The following is a 21,781-nucleotide window of genomic DNA, read 5'->3' on the forward strand; positions in this document are numbered from 1 at the left end:
AGCCCAGCGAGGGGACGCGTAATACCTGTGAAGTAATGCGCGTCCCCTCACGAGGCTCGCCACGCTTCGGGCTCGGTGGCTCGCCACACTTTATAAAATCAACACCACGCCGACGTGGATAGTGGGGGTATGAAAAGGTCGGAGGACGTGTACTGCCGCCCCTCGCGTACCACCGCCCCTCACGGGCTCGCTGCGCTCGCCACGCTTTGGGTTGGCGTCAATAGTGGGGTGGCGTTAACAATGGGGGGGCATTTGACCAATGCGGGGGGTATGCAATGAAAATTGGGGTCTAGGGTGTATTTTACATTGGTCCCAATGTAAAATTGGGTCTCAGGGACCATTTTACATTGATTCCAATGTAAAAATCACGTTGATCGCATTGCATGCGATTTGGTTGCATATTATGCGATCAACGCGATTTTTGGGGTCCCGATGCCTGCAATTAAAATCGCTGGCGCCGTGCTAGGAAACAAGTACCGGTGAAACACATAGGCATTACAGGAACAAGGTGTAAAGCTGGGTACCCAGTCTAGACGATTCCCTACACCATCGATATTGATAACTATATCGGAGGTACTGATAGAATCATCTAGCGCATACACACTGACCGATATCGTTAATGATATCCCTCAGTACAGTCACCAAGACCCCCACTCCATACATGCATAGTGTCAGGTTGAGCTGCATGTACAGAACACGGGGAGTTTTGTTATCAAAGCGAGGGGGAACGCATCATTAACGATAATAAGCATACACGCTGATCGATGTTTGAGATACACCAGTAACGATATTGTGTGTACACAATTTAGAGTGAATCTAGAGTTGTGCCCATCCAGCCACAAATGTGGGCTTCGCATTGCCCAAAATGTTCCCTCATTCTATGTGCAACGAGGCAGCCCCGACAGAGGCTATATACAGTATAGGCACTAGCATCGCGAGCTTGGGTGCCCTGCGCCCTGTATGGCATATTTATCCCCCATGTTATTATATAGGTGCGCTCACTGAGCCGCGGCGTGCATGTATGTGACCTGCGCCCGGCCCCGGGCAGGTAGCAGCTGCAGCACCGGGCTCAGCACTAGGAAGTAAGCGGCCGCCGCTTTCACATCTCCCGCCCCGCTCCCACGTGAATGTCCACGTCAGGTCCCCTCAGATCCCTCATCCAGCTGCAGATGCGCAGCACAAGCCCGGATCACATCCTCAGCCCCACCGCCACACAAAAACATACACTCTACACAAAATGTTTTATTTAACATGCCATACCGGAAGAAGAAGCCATATTTATCCAGCCCTCACCTCATAGCCATCCATTTCTGCCACTGCTCCATGCAATAAAAGCACACACACACCTATATATTATTTTGCTCCTGGGTGTAAATAATGCATCTCCCGGACCCAGAAGGTGATCTATGGTAAGGACTAAGGAGCATCATGTACATTTCTATGCTTCGTCTTTACTGTAGGTGGATTTTTTTTTTGCATGTCTGCAAATGTTATTTTCCTGTCTGTATATGTTGCTAGTGATCCATAGCTCTGTCTGTGTATATGTTGCTAGTGATCCATAGCTTTGTGTGTGTATTGTATATGTTATAGTGGTCCATAGCTCTCTGCTATGGTGACATATTGTGTGTTTTATTTTTTTTGTTGCACAAAATATTTTGTGTATTTTTTTTTATTTCTTTTGTGTCTTTCCCTCCGTGCAGTGAGGAGACTTCCCAGAATCAGGATCCGTGTCTGAGCTGGTGGTGATGCAGGTCCCTTGGCTAGATCACGAGTGGATGGATGGCAAGACAGAGCAGGCTGGGGATGCTGAGAGCTGAGACAAAAGAGGAGCCCTGCGTGTTTCATCCGAGGAAAAGAAAGAGGAAGCAAGGGGGAGGGAAGACATAGGATCCAGTGGCTGGAGGAAACCTAGCACCACATTCTATTCTTTGCCTTTTACATTGGATTATAAAAAAAAATAAAAAAAAAATATATAGAAATATATTTTTTTTTTCTGAGGGATCATTTTCCAGAATATCCCTTTTTGGTGGTTATTTAGTTGTTACTAGGGGGCATGGAAGGCTGCACTCTTCCAGAGGTAGGATGGGCAGAGATATCTCATTATCCCAGGCAGCCAGGTTCTTTCCCCATCCCGCATCTATGTTAATTGCTTTCTCGTGTATTCAATTGCATTTAACCCTTTCTGCCTTTCATAATCCTTCTGGGTGGCAAACAACAGATTGTTGCACACCCCATACTTGCTGTCATTCCCTCATAGCCTTAAGGTTGCAAATCCCCTCCCCCCAACTGAACCCCCTTTTAGCACTTGCTAATGCATGTTGGTATAATGTAATGATTTTGCAAGCTCTTCTGTACACACTTCGGCTTGACTCTGATTTTCTGAAATGTATCTGTAGAGTCCGGCGTATTTTCCCTTCCCCCTATTTATAACATTTTGTGGATGCACCTTATTGCTGTCCCTCCAGACTAGATAGACAATACTGAATTGCACTCACTTAACCCCATGCAGTACAGTGTCCTCGCTGGTACACAGGACCACAGGAGAGCGAAGAGCATTCCACTGTCACTGGGTCACTTGGGACCTAAATCCATGCCTCTGCTTTTGGGACCTGCCTGGCTTTGCACTGGAACCCCACAGACTCCTGGTCCTCCGACCGGTGAATGATGTTTAAATACCGGCTCCGCATGTTCTTTAATGAACTTAAGGTTCTGGTGCTGACCCGATCTGGGCGAAGCGAGCCGGAGCCGGGCCACGCCATGCGAGGGCTCGGGGTTGGGGGCTGTGGATGGCCACCCTTTGCAGACTGCTCCTCCAGAGATGATGATGAGGAATACTATGGGTCTGATGCTAGACCCCGCAGCCTGGGACTGGAGGAGAAGGATGGCAGGCTTGGGGCTGCGCTGGACGCTGTTTCCCTGGGCAGCAGCATTGACAGTGGCATGAGGACCCCACAGTGCAGAATCTGCTTCCAAGGCCCTGAGCAGGTGGGTCCTTGTTACTGGTGCATGGCTAGATTGCTTGGAGTCAGACTTATGTGCACTATGGTATTTCTCATGTAAGTCATCTGAGGTAATGGGTATGAAGGCGTGAATGTGCCTGTTTTTCCTTCTTCACTACCTTAAAGCTTTGTGTCACCAGGGGTTGTATGTCTGAAGGGCCTCCAGAACTGACATGTTTCTACAGTATCTGGAACCCATGTCTGCCATGAAGGTTTTGTATGGTGACAGTCAAAATTCTTTGGTACCTTATACAGCTATTTTACAGCATGATTGTTGCCTTTTTTGCATCTATATGTAATTTCTATCATTTTGTTATGAACCGAATTTATCACAAAAAAGTGTTGACTGATTTTCAGTGGTGATACACTGGTAAATTGCATTGTATAAAGGCCATGATCATGAAAGTGGGTGTTCATGTGGAATTCTGTAGACTGTGTGTCTGGGTAATATAAGCTTGCCCACTACAACATAGCATGCTTGTCTGAGACCCACTGACAAGCTTCAGGAAGAGGCTGTATTGAGGAATATATTGTGCCAGTCATTCTCAGTGCTGAAGCCTGTTATACTGTTTCTGTATGTATCAATTGTTATCCATTCTGTGGCATTGTGCATATGGGTGCAAATAATGAGTACGGATTGCTACAGGAAAGGTAAATATACACCATAATACAAAATATATCCGATCTTTGTAAAGAAGTTACATGAGGAAATCTACCTAAAATATTGTTGAGATATTGTGTCTGAGATCTCTTGGGTGGATATTCGTTTAATTGTGTCTGAAATCTCTTCTTGGGCCAGTGTGTCCAATGTCATCATCTGAAATAGATGTAAAGTAACTTTGGGGTATATGTTACAGGTATAGCGTAATGTATTGTGATTCTATAGCTGTTCCTGCTTCGCCTTTTTTTGTGGGGAATCAGGAAACCATAATGCTGAGATGTATTAACATCTCAGCCATCGGCGTGGGGAGAGAAAAGTCCCTACTCCAGCGATAAGTGTAGCCCCTATAGTACATTAGCTTAGTGCTGACGGCAGTGTTTTCCCTCCTGGCGGACTCAACTGCACATGCTCAGACAGACTAGTTAGTACACATACTGTACCAGGAGGTAATCCTGCTGATATGTGAAAAACATATACCCTATATACAGTAAGTGCGCTATCGGTTTTTCATAACATCTAAATGACTATTGTATGGCGATGGTGAAATTTTGCATAGAGAAAAGTGATTATTTTCTACATGCCAATGTTCATTGTGAGAGTTAATGACCATGGCAATCCAGGCCACACAAACCAGGTTTCCTCCTTTATATCTGCAGCTATTTTATTGGTGAGATCACTCTGAAGTCTTTCGAGTGGGGAGCATTGTGCCCCCATTTACCTGTGTGAAACTTGGAGCACTGCTTCAATGCTTTTAAAGCTGGATACACACTATGCAATATTATGGACAATTTATCATTACAAGGCAGTTTGTCATAAAGGGGTTGATTCAGTACGGTGTGCAGTGAATAGCGCCGAGTGGGAGCTCCCAGAGCTATAATTCAGCTCGCGCCGCGCTAGGGCTTAAAACCGCTATTCACTGCACTCCATATTGAATTGACCCCATAGTATGTATGCACTATATGCAGGCTCCCGCAGGATAAATACAGCTAAATCTTGTATAAAGGATATCGTCAAGGACAGCATACTTTCCACTGACAATATAGTCGTTTGGAATAAAGCTCAGTGTGTACGCACTATATCGTTTGACTGGAAGTTCAAGGGAAATCATTGACGATATATTGTTTGCACAAAGATGATTTGGGACAGACAGTATCAGAAATGGGGCGGAAATGTGATGGGTGTTCAGACACTATGGGGGAAATTTACTAAGATGTGAGTTGTATTTCACATGGGATGTTGCTATGGGCAACCAATCAGAAACTACTTCTCATTTTTTAGCACCTTCTAGAAGATAATAGATCATATCTGATTGGTTGCCCATAGCAACATCCCATGTGAAATACAACTCAGACCTTAGTAAAGTTCCCCCTATATCTGCACCTGCCAAGTATCAATGGTGGCACCTGCCAATGGTGACGTCTAAACAATCACTGGCGGTATTACTGTATACAGAGAAACGGAAAGTGGGTGTCTCAGCGCTAGCACGATCAGCTGCTTGCTGTTACATGGGGGACGGACTGATACTAGCGCTTGCATATTGTTGCAGCTATGACTCCAGCGACAGACATTAGCAGACAAAGCCGCATTCATCACTGAATCAGGGCCACTATGGGGCTAGTAATGGGTTAGGAGCAAATCCAGCTAATGACTTATCAGCCTGGAAGACCATTTTGAGGGAACATGGCCTAGTCCAAAGCTAAAAAACAATTTAAAAAAAAGAGCTGGTTGTAGCACGCAATCACATTCAGTATTTGAATTGAATAAAAAAAATATATATACATTTGCAACATTGTCTACTCGATTGTAAATATTGTACCAGGACACAATTTGCTCATACAGTGAAGGTGCCCATACACAGGTCCGTCTTGTCTGATGCACAAGTTGGAGTTTTCCTGTTTTCTTTTGAACTCCACCTACAGCTCCCCGAGAGGGCGCCTTCCGACTTAGCATTTGAGGTGCCATTTTTTACATGCAATTTATCAGATGTAAAAGAAGCTGCCGGGGGGAAATCGGATTTTTAGCACCCACGATGTCCCGCTGATGGTTCGATTCCATTAGAACTTACTGCAAAGTGGTCCCAATGAAGTGCATTTCTCACCACTCTTCCCACTGTTACCACCATTTCAAATGGGTCATGGCTTTAAACACAACGCAAAGCTTATCGTGAGCTCTTAACATGATCCGCCGGGGATTGAACGGTGTGTACTCGGCTAAGTCGCCCCTTTTAAACAGTATAACTAATGATGGATAACTGCAATAGTAAACAATGCTCTAGTCATTCTAAAACACATAAAGAGCTGTATATTATTTCTGTAGTGACCAGTGGCATCATTGGGACACTTCTAAATTAATATTCATGTTGCATGAATAATATTCATGAGGTACTGGCTCCTATTGAATTTATATGCCGCTTTCTCATAAATATTAATTAAACCTACAAAATGGCTGCCTAGACTGTGTAACAGGTGCACTTTAGTTCCAGAGGCTGAAAGCATTGTTTTTACAGTTCAATTTCCCTAGTATAACAGGAAGTAATATTTTAGGTAAATGTTATATGTAGATATTAAGGTTTCAGAAGATCACTTTCCATGGCTGGAAATCTGGTTAATTTATTAAAAGTGCTACCAAACTTTTTTTTTCATTTTAGCCTAGTTATACAGCTCATGCTTCTATGTATTCAGATTAATATCGGTAACCTCTCAGAGAAATTAGGTTTTGGTTTTAGATGGACTTCTGTCAATGGGGCAGATGTATTAAGCCTTAACAAGAGATAAATGCAAGGGTGATAAAGAGAGATAAATGTCCAGCCAATCAGCTCCTTACTGGCTTTTTTCAAACACAACCTGTAACATGGCAGTTAGCAGGTGATTGGCTGGACATTTATTTATCACACCTGAATTTATCTCTTGTTAAGGATTAATACATCTATGTTCTTTACACACAATGCCGCATAGATTTTTTTTTTCTTCTTTGAATAGTATGTTTATTACCTTTTTAATCATGCATCTGTGCCAGTGGTTTATACAGGGACAGGGACAACACTGATGCTCCTCCATAAAAGATGTGTTTCCCTCTCACCATAGGTATGTATTAGGGCATATCTGTATAGCAGCATTGACTCAATTTTGGTAACAGCCGAGCACCCGCCTCTGCACTTGTGTGACCTAGGTGGGGTGCTTAGGTTGCCTTTTGGGACATAGTGTATTCGAGTCGCAGATGAGACTTGCTGCGCCAAGGGCCACTGTCGGCCATATTGCAGTGCTGATGAGCGTGGTTATACAGTATATGTATTTCATAAGGTTCAATTCTATTTTACCATGAAGACTGAGTTTTTGCCATATTAATCTTTGGCTTCTTCTCCCCTTATGAACTGGTTTGCTTGGCATGAGTATGGTTGATGGATGGGGAAGGTACACAATTTATATCCCATCCCTCTAAGTCCTGCCCTCAGCATTTTAGTCTAAATGAAATACTCTTTGCTAATACACCTGTTCTTGCACCCAAAAAGGATATGTTCAAATCTTGTACCATATTTTAGATTGTTATGTTCTATCCTGCTAGCCTGTTGATTCTATTCATGTCCGCTTTCCTTGTACCTTGGTTGTATGTTTCCCCTCCCTTCTTTTCTATAACCCTTCGTCATAAAATCCATATTTGTTTTTTTTTCTCAATAAAAATTATTGATGTGAAAAAAAAAAACCCCACATTGGTCCCCAACAGAAAAACAAACAGATACATTGTATATTATACATCCTTCTGTGATGACCTACATATATGGGTGATACAGGTTGGTTTGCAGAAGTAAACTCCTTCTTTAATGGACAAAACCATGTGCGCTGCAGGTGGGGCTGATGTAACATGTGCAGAGAGAGTTCCAGTTTGGTGAGTTAATTTGTTTATGTGCAAACTAAATACTGGCAGCTTTATTTTTACACTGCAATTTCGAATTTGGGTTGAACACACCCCAGCCAAATGTAACTCTCTCTGCACATGTTACATCTGCCCACCTGCAGCGCACATGGTTTTGCCATTAGAAATAGATTTTGCATTTGCGAACCAACCTGTATTATGCCAATAAAGGCTCATCATATAACACTGCAAAGGGAGCGCATCATATGGTGCCACTTTTAATATATCAGCAATGATGCCCATTATTTTATACCAATATGGTTCCTCATAAAAATAAATGAAATACTTTTATATTATATAGAATTGGATCACATTACAGTATGCCAACAGAGACAACCAGCACATTACAGTGGGGTCTATTCATGAAACAGCAAAAATGGTGGCTAAGGGAGCCAATGGAGAAATTGCCAATGGCAACCAATCAGCTATAAAGTAAATTCTCTCAAGTCCATTCAATAAAATGATATGTAGCAGCTGATTGGTTGCCATGGGCACCTTCTCCACTGGCTTACTTCTCCACTCACTTCACTGCTTCATCAACAGACCCTTTCATATTGGTAGCGATCCCAAAAGCATGAGTCATTTATTTGAACAGCTTCTAGGGTAATATGGGAAAGCAGACACAAAGGGAAATGTTTGTAAAAGCCCGTTTTACTCATCCTGGGAGAGATAGCTCACAGGCAAACTTGGCCTAAGACAGGTTGGTGCCCTTCAATATGCTGTAGTTCGACTTTTTGAGTGGGGCAGAATCTGAATGACCTCATGCAATGGTCGCGTAGTGCTCCTCTGGGAATGTTTTGTAGAGACACAGAAATGGCTCAGTGTCAGTATTCATGATACTAATACTAGCCTGAGCTCCATTACTGAGCTTCTGTATAACATTTCACTAGAAGCCAACCTATGCGATGGATCATGGGTGGGCTGAATTTTATGGGGCTCGTCCACATGCCCCTTGGGAACCAGCAGGCCCCAAGTGGGGTGCTTAGCTTGCCTTTTGGGACATCTGGCCCTGCCTTGTAATACTGGGGAGGATCAATCTGGATTCTTTGTGCCATCATTTCAACAAAGTGCTGAAAGCATTCCTTTGAGATACCGCTCCTTACTTGTGAGCTATTCGCACAATTCTGCTGTGACACTCTTGGCTAACCATATCACAAAGGGTTGAGACTGAGAACTAGTGCCTGTGGAAGCCATTGGAGTACATTCAACTCATTGTCATGTTTTTTAAAACCAGCTTAATAAGACTTGTGCGTGTGATGTAGGGCATTATCCTGCTGGAAGTAGCCATTACAAAATGTAACACATATGATACGCAACAATATGCAGGCAAGCAGTGTTTAGCTGGCATTAGGAGCCTAATGCAGCGCTGGCTAACCTTTTCAGCTTAGTGTCTCAATAATCGTAAAAAAGTGTAGCCTTCCTTGAGTCGCGTGTCACTTCAAGAAATATCAATAATTTGGTGATATTTGCAGCCATTATACATATGCCACACACCGTGATGCTCCATTATACATAAGCCTCACACTGTAGTGTCCCCATCACACCAGCCCCACACTGCCCCATCGCAACTGCCCCACACTGTCCCCCCCATCATAACAGTCCCACACTGTTCCATCGCACCTTGTCCTTTCTGTCCCCCAGTCCCTTCCAGAACATATAATACAAGTACAAACAATATATACTCAGCATGGGGGTGTGCACTGCTCACTTTCTTTTGTGGCAGATCTGTTATGGCTGCCGCCATCCCCCCTTACACAGTGGAGCATTACCGAACGAGCAGGATCGGGGACACAGTGAGTGGCAGCGTGCAGAGCGGGGCAGGCGGTGGCAGCATGCAGAGCCAAACGGGCAGTGACTGCTGCGGCGGGGACTGGAGGACAAACATTTGAGCCAGCAGAGCTCTACGCAGACCCAGCTGCCAGTGCTGTACACTCACCAGGGCAGTCCCAGCTCCCACACCACTGGCACTCCGTCTCCCATGATCCGGCTGTCAGTGTCTCCTGTTGGAAGGCTAGAAGGCTAGCTCTGCTCCCTCCTAGCAGACAGGCGACGCCCCTCTGTCCCCTTCCAGTTGGCGACGCAGCATGCATGCTGGCTTAGCAGCTTCCCTTGCGTACTTCCGGGTTTTCACTCTCCGCAAACCGGATGGTCAGACGCATGTCAGCCAAAGTGCCTTGGCATGTCGCGAGTGACACACGTGTCATAGGTTAGCTCTCACAGGCCTAATGTATGCCAAGACACACCAGCCTGATCCCTTCACACTATGCAGAACCGGTACATCTTGTTTATGCCAAATCCGACTCTACCATCTGCATGCTGTATTCATTGTTGACATTTGTTAGTCTCAGCGATGTGAGCCATGTTTTAGCAGTCACGTTTTCAGCGCCCACTGTAGACTGGGGTTCCTGGTTTTTATCTGATTGGGGCAGAACCTGGTCCTCTGTTGCTGTGGCTCATCCACTTGTGTACAGAGATGCTGTTCAGCACACCACTGTTGTAACTCATGGTTATTCGAGTACTGTCAGCTTTCTATCACCTTGAACAAGTCAAACAAAGCTGCCAATCACTGGATATGTGTTGTTTTGCACACTTGCCAGCATTTTCTGTGATATTCCAACCATGGTATCTGGCTCCAACAATCATTCCATAGTCATGGTCAATTAGACCCCAAATTCCGAGTTGCTGCCACATGATTGGCTGATTTAGATAGATAGCCTAAATAATAAAGTGTATTAAAATAGCCACTGATTGTATCTACAGTATGATAGACCAAATTAATCTAGTAATTCTTAATGTGCTAACTCAATAAATCCATATAGGGGGTTATTCTGATTCACTCGGAAAGGCATAATCACTCTCTAATGTGCAAAACCATGTGCACTGCAGGTGGGGCTGATGTAACATGTGTAGAGAGAGTTAGATTTGGGTGTTTTATTGTTTCTGTGCAGGGTAAATACTGGCTGCTTTATTTTTACACTGCAATATAGATATCAGTTTGAAGTACACCCCCACCTAAATCTCTCTCTGCACATGTTACATCAGCCCCACCTGCAGTGCACATGGTTTTGTCCATTAGAGAGTGATTGCGCCTTTCTGAGTGAACCAGAATAACACCCATAGTGTAGGGCCAGTGTATAATGTAGTCCTATATCACACAAGATATAAAACAAGGATATGTCTTGTTGAATGTGTTCTTTTAACCTTTGTGATTACCCTATTCTTTCTTTTCCTTGAACCAATAACTTTGCTTGTCCTGTATATAGGTGTAATCCTGACGTGTTCGAGAACAGTCTGAACCAATGTGGCCCTCAAGAATATCTTGAGTGACACCCTTGAGGGACTAGTGTTTGATAGCCATGGTTTGTGTAACTTTTCTGTAGATTTGGAAATGGAAAGCTCTCATCCACTGATAACACAGACTGAGAACCTTCAGTCCCAGTGAATGCAAAATCTTTACAGAATAACCATATATATGGTATATTTTATGTTCAGACTTCCAAAAAGTGATATTTAGGGTGGGATGCAGCAACACTTAAAACGTAGCCAAACCTCCAAAAATGCGATTTTCGGAGGTTTGGCCGATTACCGTATATGTTCCAAGATTGTGCTGGGTAACTGCCAGAGTGGGATCTACACTGTGCACTTGCCACCATGAAGGGATCTGCAGTTATAGTGTTCCCTCTAAGCTTCTTTTGCAGGGTGCGGCACCCTGCCCATTTTTTAAATTTCAAAATGCGCCCTGCCCTTTTTTGTGTGTGGCACTGTGCACCCTTACGCTGCCCCCCCACCGCGCTGACATGCGGCAGAGAACTTTCATAGTGTAATGGAACCATCATGTGTAATAGGCATTATGGTGTGTGGTATAATGTGTATGAGGCAGTACAGTGTGTGCCATAATGTGTAATTGTTAATTTTACAGAATATGTAATAGGGATAGCAGAGTATGAGAATGTTTAATGGGCGTAATCCGAGTGCAATGTGTAATTTTTTTTGTTTGTTTCTAATGTAAATTTTCATGATGAGGAAGGCTTGTTTTTTGGCAAAGCCATCTTCACTGTTTAACCTCATCGCTGGCTACTCGCCGGGGGAATCCTCGCCATCAGAGGACAGTGAGGATTCCTCCGAACGATGAGGTTCAAGGCTAATGCTCGCTGTTTTGACAGCTGCACTCGCCATTTCCATTTTTAGAAATAGCGAGGTGTAAACGGCGAGTGCAGGGGTCTGTTGAATACTAAGGGGGGGACTATGACGAAGAGCAATATACACTGCTCGCCTTCATAGCTCGCCTGATCGGCATTAAATATATACCATAAATGGTCGACACATGAAAAACTTATATTTAAGGGTTTTTTGGTGTCTATGTTGACATGGTCCCCCAATTAGTGTTGCGCATCCCCTTGCTTCGCTTGCCATGCTTCGGGCTCACACTATTATATTCTCCTTCTATGCCAACAGGGAAGGAGAAGTAAGAACAAATAATAATATACATATACATGCACTAAACAGCACAGTACCAAAGCATATTGCACCATAGTACATAGTACATAGTACATTCATCTGAGCATTCGGCCTAATTCATGTTTATACGCAATGGTCGATGTTCACGCAACAGATCGATTATCGGCAGACTGCTGCAGTGGCAATGCACATGTGCTAAGGCAACCAATCAGTCTACTTATATATTTAGCACCTTCTAGAAGATAATAGATCTGATTGGTTGCCCATAGCAACATCCCATCTGAAATAGGACTTCCCAGCTTAGTAAATTTCCCCCTAATTGAGCATTTGGAGGTGTTAATGTGGAGATTACTGGGAGTGAATGGATAAATATAGGCGTGACCTGGCCAATTTTGGAGCGTTTACCTTCTGTCAGCTGTGAGCTCTTACGTATAAAACATGGCTTATGTTGTATCGGGTGCAACAATAAAAAGTGCAAAAATCTGGACTTTTCAGACATTTCTGCTCATCTCCTCTGGAGGTGGCGAGCAGAACTAATGGGCATCTGTTGTATACACGTCCGATCGGAGCAGCAATTAAATTGTCCCGTCAAGCATTTGATGCAGTGGTCTGTATATGAATCAGATCCCATTATACTGAAAATAATGCAGACACATCCTATTGTCATGATCACATTACAAAACAAATACCATTCTGAAGACTAGTATCAAAATTAGAATCCATGTCTATGACAGGGTTGCTGACTTTAAAATGCTCCTCTCCGGGAGAGGCCCGGAGAGGAGACTTTCATTACCCGTTCAGGGGGCGGGGCTTGGCTGTGACGCCATTAAGCCCCACCCCCATTACGGGTAATAGACGAAATCACTGATCTCCATGGAGGGGGCGGGGCTAAAATGACACGAGTGTGTCGTTTTAGCCTAGACCCCTCCTCTGAGACCCGCGGATTGCGGCATTTAAATGCCACGATCGGGGGGCTCAGTGGGGGTCCCCCTGATTCCGGGAGGGTTGCCCACCCTTCCGGGGGGCCGTGAGGGGGACCCGATTTTCGGGAGACTCCCGGTAATTCCGGGAGGGTCGGCAACCCTGGTCTATGATTACTATACAAAAAGGCCAAAGCTGAGAACCTTTATACATAGTGAAAAATATTTAATGGTAAATAATTTAATGGTAGGTAATATAAAATGCAGACATCATTCTGTCCAAGTAGTATCTGACGGCTACAGCATAGCGTAGATTACTCTGATATCTAGTACATAACTGCATAGTGCTCACTGTAGGATTTTTTTAGGGCAGGGTGCTGACCACCGGGCATTGCATTTTTTTCAAATGGGAAAAAACTCTCTCCGGCCGCATTGAATACACTGAATTGCATGCACTCCTATGTGTTGTCCTTTTGCTTGTGTCAATGTTTTATCCATTTGAACCTATTGAAATTCAACCTTTTTCATGTGGTGACCTTTTGCCTGTCGACCAATGGTGGTCGGCTTATCGACTGACGACCTAGACACTGTCGAACTAATTATCCAGAGCTGTTTTTTCACCTTACCCACCTCTTCTTACTTTACTTCTCTCTTCAGCCTCTCTATTCATTTCCTACCATAACAAGTTTTTGCCTTCTTTGTAGTTATTCTTGTAGTACACAAATTTTTTATTATTGTTTTGATTTTCATTTTGACTGTTCATGTTCTCAATTTTCTTTGCTACTGTATGTAGCATAGAGATTTTCATGTCTCATTTAACCAGTTGTTGTAAACCACTAAAGATAACGTGCTCTAATAATTGGAATCTATTTGGATCTATTTTGCACAGGTAATAGAAATGTATAAGGGCATACACACGGAGCGATTTTGTGCTATTTTCTAAGAAATCTGACTACATTGCTTAGAACGTAAGCACAGATCTCTCAGTGTGTATGCCCCGAGAGATTAATTATCTCCTGCTAATTAGTCAGTGCATGCAGTCAAAATCTAGTCAAATTGCTTAGCAAGTGACTGCAAATCTCTCTGTGTGAACAGAATGAGAGCTACTGATCACAATTTCTCATTCTTAACCACTACCCGGCCTTTTTTTGCTTAAGCAAAATTGCTTAGCAAAATTACTTAGCACAAATCTCTGTGTGTGTATGTGCTCACCTTGGGAGATCTTGACACCAGGAAATCACCTAACCTAAATAGCTTAGCAAATTTGCTGAGCACACATCTCTACGTGTGTATGCCCCTTTACAGCAATAATAATAATAATATTTTTACTTTTTGATGTAAAATCAAACTGAAAAATGACATTTTCAATATGGGAGATTACTGTATGATGTTGTTAACAGACATGTCGGGGGTACACACTCACTTCAATCCCTGATATACTGTATCTCCTAGTGCAGTGATGGCTAACTCCAGCTGTTGTTGAACTACACATCCCAGCATGCCCTGCATCAGTTTTAGCATGGCCAAATAGCAAAACTATAACAGGGCATGCTGGGATGTGTAGTTCAACAACAGCTGGAATGTCAAGGTTAGCCATCACTGTCCTAGTGTGTGAGTTTCGCTGGGTTGCAGAAAGACGAATTTCAGCTTGCAGGACCTGAAGGTGGCGACTTGAAATGTGAGACAAATGACCAGTTTGGCCAGCTCATTATATGTTGCCGGTAGTTTTTTCTTGTGTGCTCATAGGTTAATAAATGATCCCTGCTGATGACTACATTGCTGACAATTGAAGTATCTTCAATGGGTGTAAATTTCTCCATATCTCTAATTAATCTTTATTTTATTGCATAACTAAGCATAGACATACGTATTATAGGAGCCCCATTTTTTAAATTGATGGTTGTTTTCTTTTGCATTATTGTGCTGTAACTAAAGCCTCATTCTCAAATCAACTGAGCCAGCAAAAAAAGGTAATAATGAAGCTTTATTATTATTTATTATTATGTATTACATAGTGCAGAACATGCGTAACACACACAGGGAAGAAGTGTGAATGAATGTGAGTCACACTGTCATATTTGTAAAGAAGATTGTGACACAGTTGTAGATGGAATCTATTTTGCCTACTATTTAAAAGTGTTAAATAGGACCTGTTACTTATGAGAAAATGCATTTTATTACATAAGCTACTATTGTTTTTATATTCACCCTCCTTTGTGAAGAGAACAGCATACTGTACCTTGAATTATTTGTAATACGTTTGCAAAAATCTCCCGGAAACTGTTTTCACATTGTCATTATGGGGTATTGTGTGTGGAATTTTGAGGGGAAAAAATAATTTATTCCATTTTGGAATAAGGCTGTAACATAACAAATGTGGAAAATTTGAAGGGCAGTGGATGCACTGTATGAGGCACAGTTTTTAAAACAGGGAGCCCAAACTGGGTTGTCCAAATCTAGACTTACGCCGTGACCCAGTCCCGTTCTCGGTCAGCTCGACCGAGAACATGCAGACGGGATTCAATGTCCCGCCTGCCGGGGAGCGAGAAGGGGGCGTAGCTGCGAGTTGCGGCCGGGAGGAGGCGAGCTGCAGCCGGCAGCTCGTCACTTTCTGGCCGTTCTCGGCAGAACGAGCCTGACAGTTAGTGATGTTGGGTTCGTTCTGCCGAGATACCCTGCTCAATGCTGTCAGGGAAGACAGCATTGAATAGGGCCCGGCGGGCATCTCCCCGACGAGAGATGCTCGCCGGTGATTGAATATTCCCCTTAGACTGGTTCTGCAGATGGTGTTAGGACACCATTCTGTCAGCATAATGTTACATACTTGTCTACTCCCCGACTCACTAATTTTTGGGGAGTTACCCCAGGCTTCAAGGAGAACAGGCCAGCCGAGTGGTCCAGAGATTTGGTGACACAAGTTGTTGAGTCATATTGTCATGATCTTTCTGCATAATGCCACAAATCTTAGCATTTTACAGCAAGTGGTGGGGCAGCGATGATGCCACACTCTCTGCACCACCCACCTAGATGTGCTGTCCAATAACTCCCGAGGGGACATTTACAAAGTAGGTAAAATGAGTGACTATCCTCATTTGAAAATAGATATGTAGGATTAGCTATAGTGGGTATGGTTGGTGCCATTGTTATGGGGTCCATTGGCTTGCTGTGCGGGTGGCGTTTGGTGGACTCGCAAAGCTGCAAAATTCGCAGCTTTGCGAGTCAACCAGAATAAGATACTATGGCCCTTATTCACGTTGACACGTTCGCATGCACATACGCACGCATCAACCAACTACTGTCATTGCGCATGTGCAGTGTACGCACAGCGCATGTGCAAACTGCTACATTCCTATTCGCAAGCAACCTTCCAAGCGGTTTCTGCCGTCCGAGCGAAAGATTACCCAGTAGGCGTGATGTAGGCGTTTGTATGGGCGCGTCCAGTATAATGAGCAAAACGGGGCGTACACCTGGGCGTTCACTTGTAGTGGTGGGTTTGGTTTCGCATTACTGCAACACGGATTGTTCCCACACAAGCTCACAAACTTTCGTAAGCTTAAAGCAGGTTTTCAGTTTCGCATAGCATACTTCTTGTGAACTGCTCATTCGTACGCTTAAAACACAGTTGCGAAATGTGGAAGTTATTAGCACCTGTCCCCCATTGTGCGCAATTACTGGTTGTTTGTTCCAATTAGTTAACTCAGCTCCACTGCAGGTTGCATCACGCAACCAAACATGAGCTAACAGACACATTGAAATTACGATGTTTGGGTGAATTGTAAGGCACAAATGCAAATGCACTTAACACATGTATTAATTGCCCTTATCTAACAGACCTTTATGTACATTTTCACTCTGCCATGTGTAGCATGTTAGCACTGTCAACATTAGTCGACATGTGTCAACTCACATATACAACATATATCTAATATATCTGCGTAAAATCACAAGACAACGCATGCTCAATGTGAGTATATTTTTATTTGCATATACTACAGCATTAAACCCAAATTAAAAGTAACAGCATTTGTACACAGAAAAAAGGAAACATAAAAAAATGGAAAGTAAAACAAATATATTAAATACTAATAAATCACAAAATAGAAGATTTTATTTTCGCGGTCGCTTCTGAACTCCTCCTTTGGTGGGTCTACCACACCTGCGTGTACGCAAAAGTGGGGGTGCATTCTGACCTTCACCCTGTGAGGTCGAAGCTGCTGGTGTGGGCCGAGTGGAGGATACTTCACTGGCCATATGGTCATTGAAGCGTCTGGCTTCATGGTGGAGGCCCTCCAGACTGTGTGCCATTTTCACAACCACCTGCAGCATTTGATCCTGGCATTCCATAGTGGTGCGGCCCTGCTCACGTATGTCCTGCAGTACATGTGCAAGGGAAATGTTCTCAGCTGCTGTTTTTGCTTGACCAGCATTACTTTCACTTGTTGATGGTGGTGGTGGTGGTGGAGGAGCAGAAGCGTCAGCCTCAGTGTTGTCATCTGTGAAGAAACAACAGACAAGAAAATGTCAGATGTTGCACATACACCTGTCAATCTATAGTGTGCCACTTCAATTTCACATTTACCGGCAGTATCTGCGCCAAACTCATCTGGCCCCAATTCACTGTCCATGCTGGAGACACCTTTAATCTCCTCCTGGGAAATACAGTCCTGGGCCAGTTCCTCCAGTGACGTAAGCTGGAGGTGGTCAGGGAGATTTCCCCCACCTGTTTTTTGGCTTGATGTCCATCTGTTGGACAGTTTCCTTTTAAGGCGTGATTTGAAATCTTGCCACCTGCATAAATGTTTGCAAAATAAAAAAAAAAAATTATAGCTATATGTCTACATTTAACATGTCTATATATGTCCACCGGGTTATGATGCACATGGTTCAATTTCTGCCCATATAAATGTCATACCTTCTTCCAAGCATTACACTACATTAGCATTGTAACACTGACACATTTACTTTATTTACACATGCACTACATGCCATTACACATAAGAAACACCTTGTCATCTTCACCCCTGAAAGTGTAACCATTACCACTATTTTGCACACATTCCACATGTGGTGATACTACCTCTCTTTTTAGCTGCACATACATCCACATACCCATGCCTTCTACATTTGTTATTGTTACCAAAAACACCCATACACACTTAACAACACACACACACACACACACACACACCATATCACACTTGCCTGCGCTTCACATGTTGCCAATCACGGGCCTGAGGAGAGATGGCATTGATGTCGTCGGTGATTTGTTGCCACACCTTATCCTTGGCATTGGTGCTCATTTTTTTAGGCCCAAATTCAATGAGGTCTCTGGCTTTAGGCACTAAAATGCCCAATTCAATTTTAGTGAAAGGGGTGTTGCGGCTTCGGTTAGCCACATCTGTCGGACCCCCAGCACTTTGACCTGCCACTGCAGCACCCACGGACTGATGTGCAGAGTGTGTTGGAATGGCTAGCTGTGAGGATGAGGATGAGCCTTCCCCTTCTTCTCCTCTTCTCCTCTCCATGAGGGCTTCAGTGATGGCAGTGAGTCTTTCTATGATAGCCTCGTGGTCTGAGGTAACGTCTCCCTCTGAATCAGAACTCATTGAGCTGCCAAATGTGCTATGCATTCATGTGTCCATTTGTAGGCTGGCTCGTGTGCTAATTGGTTTTTTCGGACGGCAGCTAATTTTCACAAACGCGCGAGCCGCGTGCGGCAGCAGTGAAAACCTGGCAACATGGCTCTTTAGGTTTGCTAACGTCCATCACTTTCTTTGGGTGCGTTCCCACATGTCTAACTTATCCAACACTATCTTTTGGGGCGTCCTCACATGTGTAAGTTATTAAGCGCATGGCACCCGTATTTATTTTGGTTGTAATGTGCACTGTGGATTCATTAAATTGGAATGTGTCATTGTCAATCCATGCCAGTGTTTAGTGCGTGTTTGCTTGCGCATCATTTTTGTGGTTATCCGCAATCATGGTGGGTGCCTATAAATATGGCGATTGTTGCGTTTGCTTGCGCCTGATGTATAGTTCAACGGTATTGGCGTATGTTTCAGGAGCACACTGTGTAAGTATTGTTTCTATTTGTATAGAGTACCAAATATTGCCATGTGTTATGTTGTCAATCTTTCTATTGCATGACACATTTTGCCTTAAAGGTGTGCCATGCATACTGAACATTCCATCTGTAATGTTACTATGCATCTCTGCACTGATGGTTTATAGTGGTGTCATTGTTAATGGGGCACATTGTAATGCTATTTGTATTGTCTATTTTTGCTTTAGGATTGGATTAGTGGTCAAGTACTGTGGCCAATTCTTGCTTTCCTCAGTACTATATTAAGGTAAATCACAGCTCACCGGACATTGGTGTGTGGTGTTGACACTTGCAGCTGTTTTTGTTGTGGTGTGGGAGTATGTTTTGGGTGTGTAGCCACACATCATAGTACACTGCTCTGTCATTATACAAAATGTCTAGGGGGTACGTCATGCAATCCTACCTAACTTGGGTGGATTGTTACTTAAGGAGATGGTAATGTTATGTGATGCTTGTGTGGTAATGGTCATCTTACAATACATGCCCTTTTTTGTTGGACTAGGATTGAGTATGGATCTCTACAGGCATCCTCTGCCCGTATGTATTTGATGTGTTGTTGGTGGGGTGAGTGTGTGTGTCTGTGTGTGTTTTGGTCTTTTAGTCAACAATACCTTTTTGCTTCCAGATGCAAATGGTGGCCATTGAGGTGGGTGTGCAGCAACAGGCAGACCGTGTGCCTCCACCTGTTCGAGGAAGGAGGCTGGGGCGTGCACAAATCTTCCGCACACGTGTAACCCTCTTTGGGATGCCGGATGATGAGGTACAAACAAGGTACCGGTTACCACCGCATGTGATCGTAGACACTCTCTCATTAATAGAGAGTGATCTTGAAAGCAGTCACCGGCTCCCAACAGCAATTCCGCCTCTCACACAGTGGTTGGCGGTGTTGCATTTTTGTGCTTCAGGGTCATTCCAGCAAGTGGTGGCAGTGCTTGCAGGAGTTTCCCAACCTACTTTCAGTAGGATCCTGAGGCGTATCATGTTGGCCATGTTTCGACGCAAGGGGCACTTCATGGCCATGCCATTAGACCGGGATTGCCTGGATAGGGTCAAGCTGCAATTTCAACACATTGCAGATTTCCCTAATGTGATAGGTGTTGTGGATGGGACACATGTACCATTTGTGCCACCATCACGTACTGAGCACATCTTCCGTAATCGTAAGATGTTCCATTCCCTCAACGTGATGGTGGTGTGTGGCCCATCCATGCAGATCCTGGCCTTTAACTCCAACTTTCCTGGAAGTGCCCATGACTCCTATGTCATTAGGCAAACCAGGATATGGCAAAGATTGAAAGAGTTGGAAGGACGTGATGCGTGGATTTTGGGTGACTCCGGTTACCCATGCACACCCTGGCTGCTAACTCCTTACAGCTCACCAACACCAGGCCCACAGGAGACATACAATGCGGCCCATGTCGGCACCAGGCAAGTCGTGGAGCGCACCATTGGCCTCTTGAAGGGCCGATTTCGTGTGCTCCATCGCACTGGTGGTGACCTCCAGTATGCGCCAGCCATGGTGGCAAAGATTGTGGGGTTGTGTTGTTTGTTACACAACATAGCTGTAAGGAGGTCTGTACCCTTCCCCGAGGAGGAAGTCCATCCACCTGAGGCACACGACACTGCCCCCTGCCGCTACAGACACCCTGAAAATGTCCGTGGACACACCCTCCGAGACTCTGTGGTGGGCCGCTTTTTCAGGTAGGTGTAGTGTCATTCATTTACAACATATTGTCAACTACTAACCATCTTCCATTGGCAGATTGATGTGTCACCATATAACATAGATGGAAATACATTATCACAACTTGTGCGTATTTACTTGCACCAATATATATGTGATGCTTAGCATTACTTTGCATGTGATGATTGGTTTCTAGTATGTATTTCTAAATGATTTGCCTTTTCCTATCCTTGTAGATGAACTCATGAAGGTGTTGTGGTGCCAGGTCAATGGTCACCTACGGGATGCTGCTTGGTGTGTGTAGACATGTATGATGGCGACTGCACACTAATGGAGCTGCTGGCCCTTTTATGGAGCAATTAGACCTTGTAACATAATTTGTGACAGCAAAATAAACATGGATCATATCACATACATTGGTGTGCCTCACTATCTCTGTATTCACAATGGTTATGGGGGACTAAGCACCATTACACTGATGTGGGTGTGAAAAGGTGAATGGCATATGTTGTAAAAATAACACACACAACTTATAACATTAGGCTAATTTTTTAATAACAATTTGTAAAAAAATTTAAGAACGATGCAGAAGAGCCTGCAGTTGAGCAACAAGTGTGGCCAGGTAGAGGAGGGTGAGGTGTATGAAGGCCACAAGAAGTTCTGCATCTGGCTGCTTCTCTTCAGTTTCTGGCTAGAATGAAAAATATGATTGTGTAAATGTACTGTAATAAATGCAGTTCTGCTGTAAATTTGGCAAAACTAAGAAGATGCAATTTAACTGTGAAGACCACACCTATTGCACAAATACATTGTACATGGGCCTACAGCTGTTTGAGTCATGCATGCCTCAGCATTGCCTAACACACTATTAAAAGAACACTGTGAAAATGTATGTGCTTCATCATGCTGGGAACTACACTTATATAACAGCTTGGCCCACAAGTCTCAAACACCACTACTGTAGGATATGTTATGACCTGCCCCTATAGATTGTAAGCTTCTGAGCAGGGCCCTCCAGCCTTTTAACTGTCTGTAAGTACCATGTTT

At 43.9% G+C, this 21,781-nt stretch overlaps 1 protein-coding gene across 2 annotated transcripts in view; it reads left to right on the top strand.

Annotated features, from left to right (window-relative positions):
* The first annotated feature begins 1,077 nt into the window (after nt 1–1,077).
* MARCHF9 (membrane associated ring-CH-type finger 9) overlaps nt 1,078–21,781 on the top strand; it is a 130,648-nt gene continuing 109,944 nt past the window's right edge. Inside the window, exons 1-2 of one of the 2 annotated variants that reach the window (XM_083169425.1) lie at nt 1,078–1,456; nt 1,701–2,985. In XM_083169425.1, coding sequence (XP_083025551.1) covers nt 2,662–2,985 — 324 coding nt within the window. In that variant the 5' untranslated portion in view covers nt 1,078–1,456; nt 1,701–2,661. The remainder of the gene's footprint in view (nt 1,457–1,700; nt 2,986–21,781) is intronic. The other variant, XM_083169424.1, reaches the window with a different exon arrangement.

Source organism: Crinia signifera, chromosome 2 (genome assembly GCF_055691185.1).
Source record: "Crinia signifera chromosome 2, ASM5569118v1, whole genome shotgun sequence".
NCBI classification, from domain to species: domain Eukaryota; kingdom Metazoa; phylum Chordata; class Amphibia; order Anura; family Myobatrachidae; genus Crinia; species Crinia signifera.